At 41.7% G+C, this 9,486-nt stretch overlaps 1 protein-coding gene across 2 annotated transcripts in view; it reads left to right on the top strand.

The window, feature by feature from the left end:
• The first annotated feature begins 991 nt into the window (after positions 1-991).
• Positions 992-9,486, top strand: part of LOC131245914 (uncharacterized) — a 29,678-nt gene continuing 21,183 nt past the window's right edge. For both annotated transcript variants that reach the window (XM_058245689.1, XM_058245690.1), the window contains exon 1: positions 992-2,473. In XM_058245689.1, coding sequence (XP_058101672.1) covers positions 998-2,434 — 1,437 coding nt within the window. In that variant the 5' untranslated portion in view covers positions 992-997 and the 3' untranslated portion in view covers positions 2,435-2,473. The remainder of the gene's footprint in view (positions 2,474-9,486) is intronic.

Raw genomic sequence — 9,486 nt, 5'->3', positions numbered from 1 at the left:
TTTATTTTTTCATATCCCTTATTTTTAGAGTTACAAGATTTCATCATTTTTAGAATTGATTTGTAGTAATATTAGGAATGCTTCGGTAAGAATTATGCAAATGTTTAGCTGTTTAGAAGATCTCTATCATTTTAAATAATTTCGAATTAATGTCTAAGTTTTCTTTATTATTGGTGTAACTGAGAAATTATAGGCATTATTCAATAAAATTTATTCAAATTCTCCCCCTTTTGCTGCCGACTCAAGCACTCTCCCGTGGATTTACTGTTGTAATTAGCTGAAGTGATCTTCTTCTGCCTTGTTACATGCACTTCCCTGCGTCACCGTCGGACCCCACGAGCCCACATCCCGGGCGCCTTTCTATGTGGTGATCAAATCGGATCTGTACATACAGGTCACGTGAGAATTGAATGTGCAAGCTTCTAATTCCTCGATGGCATCGTGCATCACAAAAAACAGCACAACACTACAGAGTCTGGTTCGGTCCGGACGCAAATAAATTTACAAAACGATCCTCATCTTCCAACTAATTACGGAAAAAACCAACAGGTAACAAGTCCTTTTTCTTAAAAACCGGAGAATTTTACCATGAGATTTCAATCACGTCGTCAATCCTCGTGAATCTTGAGGTGCAGATCATTGCAATCCGTACGCACACGCAACCCACAGTTTACAAATGAATAGCACGTATCTCAAATAAAACCATCCAAGTCGTTTGAACATCTGTACACGTAATATACTAAAAAAATTCATTGCAGCAATAACGACAACCATCCGATCGAGCCTCATAAAACTGGCGGTCTGAATTCAAATAAAAAATTTCCATTAATCGGAGATAAAATTTAATCTTATAAATCTAATTTTATATTTATACATGATATAAAGTTATTCTACAACTAATGAACGGTTTAGATTGAGTGTTACACATGCTACATGTGCAGTTACTATGTCCACGTGTATGGATCACCATAATCTACCGGGTAGCAAAATACAGCTCATGAATCCCTCCTCCAGCCAGAAAAATGAGGAAAGCATAAACCTGCGCCAGTTGAAAAACCAGTCGCAGCGGAAAAGGAAGAAGGAAGAAAATAGAAGCGCCATGCCCTATCCCAATCTAAACCTGCGAACCACGGCGCACGTTATCCAGCAATCGTCCGTCACCTTTCTTTCCAGCTTCTCGACCTTCCTCATCCTCTCTCTCCTCCTCTTCTCCTTCAAAACCACGGTCGAGGACGCCACCCTCTCTCTCACATCCTTCCTCGACCGCGATCCATCCCTTCAAACCCTTTTCTCCCGTCTCTCCTCCCCCCACCGCTCCCCTCTTTCCGCCCGCCCGCCGGATTCCGTCAGATCTCCAGCCGCTGGCACCGCCCCTCGCCCTCGCCGCCGCCCCTTCCTCCGCCTCACCCGTGTCGGAACCCTAGACGACGACTTCTCCTCCTCCTCCGACTACACCGACTCCCTCCGTCTCCGACGTCGTCCCGCCAATGGCACTGTCATATATTTGAGCCATTTTACGGGCGATGGAGCTAGGGCTTTCAGGATCGCCACATCTGGATTCTTTCTCATCGCTGATGAGAGGGGCGAGAAGACATCGGTTCGGGTTGAGGCGGACGAAGATGAGGATCGGCCATTGGATCTTCGGCTGTTCGGCCACGGCCTCGATCTTGATCGCCGGGATGCTGCGGCCCTCTTCTTTCTGGTGAGCTTCCTCTCAGCTGCCTACGGCTGGGTGATTCTAGCGTTTCTTTTCTCCTACTGCTGTGTCCTCGGAGTTGTTTTCTACGCCGTTGTGAATTCTCACTTAGGTAGGCGCAGTTCGATTCTTGAAACACTCCGGATGGGATTGAAGCTCGGAGTCCGACGGCTTGCGGGGTTTGTCTTGCTGCGGTGGGCTGTGCGGGATGCCCTGACCCAGTTCCTTGGCCTATGGTTCTTTTCCGATGTCGACGACCAGTTCTCTTTCTTCAAACTTTTTGTGAGATTGAAACTGATGCCATTCTCGGTCGCCTCGCCCTGGGTCCGTGGTGGAGCAGTTTCTGAGGTTGACATCTCAGGGTTTGTATCTGCTTGGGTCCTGCTTGACACGTTCGTGGACTTTGTGTTCGCGGTGGACTGCTGGGTTGCGATAATGGACACTCGCAGGAGTGGGCAGGAGATTGTCAGGGAAGGGTGTTATCTGATGTCAACGATGTTGAATCAGGCAGTCCGCATCAAATGCCTGGAATTTATCTTTTCTGGGTCAGTTGCAAGGTGGGTTCTTGTTCGTATTGGTGGGAGGCTGTTCGCATCTTTTGTTCTGTCTATGGCTGAGGTGTATTTTATGGTGGTGTGGTTGATATTCTACTTCGCTGTGAGGTGTAAGGATGCTAATTTGGAAGGGAGGAGGTTTGGGCAGAGAGATTTGGAGGATTATATCAATGGCCTCAGATGAGTACAGCAGTATTGTCTGGTGGGAACTGTAAAGTATCAGGTAACGTTTTTGAATCATTGGATTTTTTTTTCCCCTGCATTTGTTGCAATCAAAGTGCCATTTTTGTGTAATCTCCTTTATGTTGTTGTATCATGTTGTTTTATCAGCGAGGGAGATGCATGAACTTGTGTATATTTTCTGTAAGGATACATTGCGTGTAGAGTAGGTTTTTATCATGATTCTAAGATAGTCCTACAGTGTATTTGATATCTTTGGTGCTAAGGATGTGATCAGTCCAAAACAGTCATGACTGGTGAAATTGAAAGTTAGATTACGGTCTTTGCATGTCTGTTGTGTATCTTGTTCCATGAGCTAATTGGCAACTGTGCCATTCAAAGTTTCTTGTTTTTTTTTTTTAAATTTTAAATTTTAAATTTTTATTTTATTTTATTATTATTTTATTTATAAATTCTTTTCATAGAGGAAAGCATCTGTAGACTGTTTTATTATGTTTGCTGATGTTATTGTTTATCAGAGGAAGATACATGAATGTGTGTCTACAGCAGTATAATCAATCCTATGTGTGTATGAGATCAGACCCAGATTTTCCTCCTAGGCTCTGAAATCCCTAGCTGATCATCTAGTGTTTTATGTGATTGGCTGGTGGCATAGATATTGCTTAGGGTCTAGGAGATCTCTGCGACTAGATGTGGAAATCACTACCAATTTTTCCCTCTAGATAAAGGGTAGGAGAGTGCTCTCATTTGTCATTCCCTTCTTCTTCTTCTTCTTCTTTTTCGCATAGGTAACTATTTCATTCAAAGCAAGCAAAAAATGCATTGTGAGCAAAAATGTGATCAATCCAAACAGTCATGTGGTGCAACTTGGTTATCAAGTCATTGATCTTGACACTCGACTTGCAAACAAATTGACAAGAATACACCACAAGAATATTTGAGTAGAGAGGGAGAAATAACTTATTGATATCAAACAAACTTCTTCTTACACTACTTATGAAAACTCACACTTCGAAAATTTTGAAATGCTTACCTCCTACACCACCCCTCTTTTATGCACCCTAAATGAATCTTTAATGAGGATCCCCCAAACCTAAGAGCTTGATTTCAAATCAATCATAGTTGATATCAAATCAATCTAATGATTCTAATCTGCCTAATATGGTAAAAGCCTAATAATGGTAAAAACAAATCTAGGAAATAATTGTCAAAATTTTCAATAACATCTTTAAATCATCTTCATATCATCCATCACATGATTCACATCCTCAATTACATCTTTAAATCAAACATCATATCATCCATCACATCCTCCCTTATCTCCTACAAATAGTAAATTGTAGCTCATGATATTTAGGCCCCAAATCTATAAATAAGGAGTCCAAAATCAGCATGTGATGGCTCCTATGGTGGGTGGTGGGCCTGCAACATTCCCCTCGAGTAGGGAAAGAACTCCACTCCTGTGAGTTAGATGCTTAATACAAGCAATATATGTTTGGTCCAATCTTTTCAATTTGTCACCAATGATCCATGTGCATTTAGAACATGACTTGTTCTTTTGTTTCACCAAGTGTTGCTTGTATTAGTCCCGTCAAAGTGTCAGTAGTCTTCATGCGCAATACTTGTTTAGCTTCTTTCTTTTGTTTTTCGGGAGCTGTTTATCCATGTTGATAATGACTTCATCTAGTATGCTAGACACCTAACCATGGTACTCACACAAATCCACCACGTCAAAGGTCGGCGAGATATCTATGTCATCTAACAACTTGATCTCGTAGGCATTGTTGCCCAACTTCCTCTTGACTCGGCATCAACTAACCTTCTTAGACTTGAGCTTGTTGAAAGTTCTCCTAGAGAGCCTTTCTTTGTGCGGATATAAACCATAAGTCACTCACCTTCTTTATATGTCTTCTCCACTGATGTTCATTTATAGTTTCTTGATACCTGATATTGCTCTCTTCGAATATCGAATAAGGGTAAGATTTATGAGTCGATTGTATCCTTTTATGAGAATCTTCTTTCGGGCGTCTCTTGGAATAGGCAAGGTCTTGACAACTTGGACGTTAACAAAATATTCGTTGAAGAGTCTTCTACTCCTAAGGCTCCTTTCTCAGAAGAGGAGGTTGAATGTGCCATTGATTCCTTAGGTGGTGGTAAAGCTCCCAGTCCTGATGGATTGCCTATGGCGTTTTCCCAAATTTTCTAGCATACCATAAAAAAAGATGTTATGGGCTTTATGGTCGAATTTTATGAGTGAAGTCTACTATCGAAAGATTTGGGGGCTTTGTTTATTATTATTATTCTGAAGTTGGAAGGAGCAGAACGATTGAAAGATTTCCATCCTATAAGTCTAATAGGAGGCCCGTACAAGATCTTACCCTAGGTCCTAGCTATGCGATTTAGGGGAGTCCTTTCCAATGTCATTGCCGATAATCAGGAGGCCTTTGTTTCTGGGAGACAAATTCTCGACACTCCTTTAATCGCGCACGAATGCATTGATTCCCAGCACAGACAAAAGATTAGTGGGGTGGTATGTAAACTAGACGTCGAAAAGGCATATGATCACATCGTCTGAAAGTTCCTAGACTACATGTTAGATAGGTTGGGGTGTGGTCAAAGTGGAAAGGTTGGATGAGGGCGTATGTGCAATCTGCTCACTTTTCTATTTTGGTCAATGGGGCGCCTTAAGTTTTCTTTAAGGCCTCGAGGAGTCGGCAAGGAGATCCCCTCTCGCCTTACCTCTTTAGTATGCTGACGAGTGACAACACCTAACTATTTTGTGATACAGATACAAAGTCGGTGGACAATTTACGTAAGATTTTGGTTTGTTTTGAAGCTATTTTGGGGCTCAAGATTAATGTGGATATGCTTGGGATTTATGTTCCAGATGATGATATATGTCTGTTGGTGAATGTATTTGGTTGTAAATCACGCTCTTTTCCATCCTTGTACTTGGGTCTCTCTCTTTGCATAGGTAAGCTAACCAAGCATCTTTGGGATATGGTTATTGAAAGAATTTAAAGGAAGTTAATTAGTTGGAAGTGTCGGACCCTATCTTTTAGCAGTCGGCTAACCCTCATCAAAGCATTTTTCTCCAACATGCCAATATACTTCATGTCTCTCTTCAAATGCCCGAAGTCGGTGCTAGATAGAATCGAAAAAATGAGAAGAGACTTCCTTTGGAAAGGGGCTAACGAGGGACACTAGTTCCACCTCTTAAAATGGGGGGAGGTCTACAAGTCTATTTCGGAAGGGAGATCAGTGCTTAAGGAACTGGGTATTATTAATACTGCGGTTCTTGGTAAGTGGCTTTGGTAATTGGGAACCACATCAAAAGGGCTTTAGAAAGATGTTATTGTTAGCAAGTATGGCATGCAAGAGGGAGGTCGGATGATCAAATCCCCCTCCCTATATCGGGCCTCTACAGTTTGGAAGGGTATAGAGCAGCTCTTTCACCAGGGAGTAGCTTTCAATCTTGGTGATGGGAAGTGCATATGTTTTTGGTTGACGTGTAGTGTGGTGATAAGCCGCTCTAAGTTATGTTCCCTAGAATTGCGGTGATAACAACGGACCGTTTCGCCCTTGTTCAGCGTTGCTATTCTCTGTGGCAAGTCGGTTGTGTGGAGTTCTATCCGAAGGAAGAGATTGCGGAGTTAGCACACCTTTTGGAACTCCTCAAGTATCCCCTTTGACTCAGGAAGAAGACAATGACCTGGTCCACTCATTGCTTTGGTAGATTCTCCGTGCACTCTTTCTTCTTGGTTCTGACAGTGGGCTCTCATAGTCCCCCGCCTATTCACCCTTTTCACCACTGGTTTTACGGGGCTCCCCTTCGTGTGGCAGTGTTCGTGTGGCCAGTGGCTAGAAAGAGTGTTGACAGTTGATAACCTACAACGTAGTCTCTCATTCTTTGGAACATATGCCTCGTGTGCATGGAGAGCATAATCGACCGCTTTTTATTCAGTCCTTTTGTGCGGGAGGTATGTGGGTATTCCCGTAGGTCGACTAATACGCCTTAGGTGATGTCGGAATCTGTGGTGCCCCTTCTATTGGATTGGCATGGGAGGGGTGGGTGGAAAGATGCTAAAGTGATGTGGAAGCTTCTTAATGGCTATCCTTTGGGCTATTTGGAAAGAACAGAATGGGTGCATGTTTTTGAATGTCGGTATCGGTCGGTGTATCAGTTTGGCGAAAAAAAATGATACGATACGATGTCGTATATCGGTATTGAGGCCGTATCGATCACTTTTTTTTTAAAAAAAAAAGCAAAAAAAAAGGAAAAACATTAGAAAAATAGAAAAAAATAAGATATGCAAGAATCTATATATGTATTTTGACCATGTATTCAATGGCGTATCAGACCATTCTTTAATGAGAATGTTGTCTGTCGATTTGACTGTTGAAGGTCCACTAAATAGGCCCTAATTAAACACAAATCAAGCATGATTTGGTGAGTAATGACCCATTAAATTGAAATACAACAGAAGGTTTACCCTTCTTTCCGATTTTTCTCATAATGGTCTACTTCACTTCAATTTGTTGAATCCTATTATAATAATTTGTTTTATCCCAAAATAGGTCTAGATCTAGCCTAAAATGAGTTTTTAAGCTTCTCCCATGGTTTAGATGAAAAAAAGAAGAGGAGATGCGAGTGGAATTTTGAAAAATAAATAAATCAAAATTAGGCTTTTATGGGCATATTTGCTTGTATCGGCCGATATGGGCTGATATAAACTGATACAGGTCAATTTTTTCATGTCGGGCCAATACGACTCTATATCACGTATCATCTCGTGCCAATATGGATACAATACAACCGTATTGGCCGATATGATACCGATATTCATATCCAAGGATGGGCGGTACTTCAGGAATGAGCTCGCTCCGGTTGAGAGGGTGGTGGGCATCATTAAGGGATTTGTTCTCAAATGAGCTTCAATTGTAATAGTAGCTAAGGCAACTATTCCCTTGCTTGTATTTATGACTTAGTGTTTGTATTATTTCTTGCCTTTGGCGAGCGCCTTAATAAAATTTTTGTTAGCTCTAAAAAAATTTGCTCTCTTCAATCTTCTTCTTTATTTGAGATTGCAAATCTTAGATGCGTTTGGTGAAAGCATCAACATTTTCACTCAATCTTGTACCAGTAATGGGACTAACTCAATTACATGATGTGGACTACTCCCATTTGCAATCTCAAATGGGGATTTTTCGGTGGTATGATTTATGGAGCTGTTTTAAGCAAACTCAACTTGGGATAGAGCCAAGTCCCACTAAGACACATTGTCGCCTTCGACACTCCTCAAGAGGGTCACCATTGCTCTTGTTGACTATCTTGGTTTGGTCGTATGTTTGAAGATGATATGTGCTAAAGAATTGAAGCTTAGTCCTCAACCACTTCCATAAAGTGCGCTAGAAGTTCCCCACAAACTTTGAATCACGGTCTGAAGTTATTGTTTTTGGTACCTCATGAAATCGCACAATTTCTATAAAGAATATGTTGGTGATATGCATAATGCCATCGTCCTTTCACATGGAATGAAGTGGTCCATCTTTGAAGAATGGTCCACCATAACAAAAATTGAACCTGCTCCCCTTTGAGTTTTAAGAAGACCTAGAATGAAGTCCATAGAAATGTCCACTCATGGTGCAACTGGAATGGGAAGTGGTATATATGGTCAGAACCCCCAAAATATAACACTATCTTTTCAAGTTAACTAGTAGTGACTCTTTTTGAAGGACATTAAATATTTGCCGTAAATGATCAAGGTGAGCAGATGAATGGAGACTAAAAACAAGAATATCATTGAAATAAATAACTAAGAACTTTCCCATGAAGGGGCAAGTACCTCTGTCATCAACCTCATGAAAGTGTTCAATGCATTTGAAAGGCCGAATGGCATGATGAGCCACTCATACAACTCGTCTTGAGCAAGGTGCTCTATAACGGTAATGGTGGCCGTAACAGCCACCACCGTTACCTTTACGATATAGTAACAGCCCTTACGGTCTATTTTTTTTACTGAAAAAAATCCTGAAAAACTTGTATTTGCCTTGTAATGTTGATTAAAAAGTATGGAAAACCTGTATCTGCCCCATAATAGACAATTATGGGGCTATTATGGCCTTTATAGGGGACATGACATGCCGTTAACGGAAATTACGGGTCATTTTTTTCCATAATGGCTGTTATGGCCATTAGAGTTGCCACTGTTACCTTTACGTAACGGCCTTTATGGCACACCATGGTCTTGAGTCTTAAATGCAATCTTTCACTCATCCCCGGGCCGAATACGTATTTGATAATATCTACTCCTCAAGTCGGACCTTTGGAAATAGCTTTGCTTCATGCAACATGTCTATCATATCGTCCATGTGAGGAATAGGAAATTGATAATTAATAGTAATCCGGTTGATTGCATGATTGTCCAACATCCTCCAAGACTAGGGTTGTACATGAACTGAGTTAGCTTGGTTAGCTTGCTCTACTCGACTCGAAAAAGCTCGATTCAACTCGGTTCGAAACTGAGTTCGAGCTTGTCCGAGCTCGACTTGACTCGGATCGAACCCCAACTCGAATCGAACTCGGATCGAACCAGTTCGGTGACTCGATTACTTTGATATTGATGTTGCTCACCAAGCGTTTGATGAAATGACTCAATGAAGTGTCAGCTAGTGGCAAGGAAGGTATGCATATGAAACAAATACCCTTTTTTCTTGATTTTGCCCACAAGGTGTTTTTGATGAAATACCTGTAAAACCGCTGCTGCTATTTTACATACAATGAGAATTTGAAGGTGCAGTCCATGTGTTTGTGAAAATCCTGCACAGGCGAACTCGGCTCGAATTGGCCCGAGATGTTGACCGAACCGAGCCGAGCTGGCCAGTCAGGCTCGAGGACCGAGCCGAGCCGAGTTCGAGTTGGGGTCAGCTAGTGGCCGAGCTGAGTCGAGTTGTGCCAAGCTTGATTCAGTTCGACTGTGTACACCTCTATCCAAGACCCCTCTTTCTTAGGGATTAATAATGTAAGAACAAAACATGGCGACATGTTTTTTTGAA

This window comes from Magnolia sinica, chromosome 5 (genome assembly GCF_029962835.1).
Source record: "Magnolia sinica isolate HGM2019 chromosome 5, MsV1, whole genome shotgun sequence".
Taxonomy (NCBI): Eukaryota; Viridiplantae; Streptophyta; class Magnoliopsida; order Magnoliales; family Magnoliaceae; genus Magnolia; species Magnolia sinica.
This window is presented reverse-complemented; position numbering and strand designations above follow the sequence as displayed.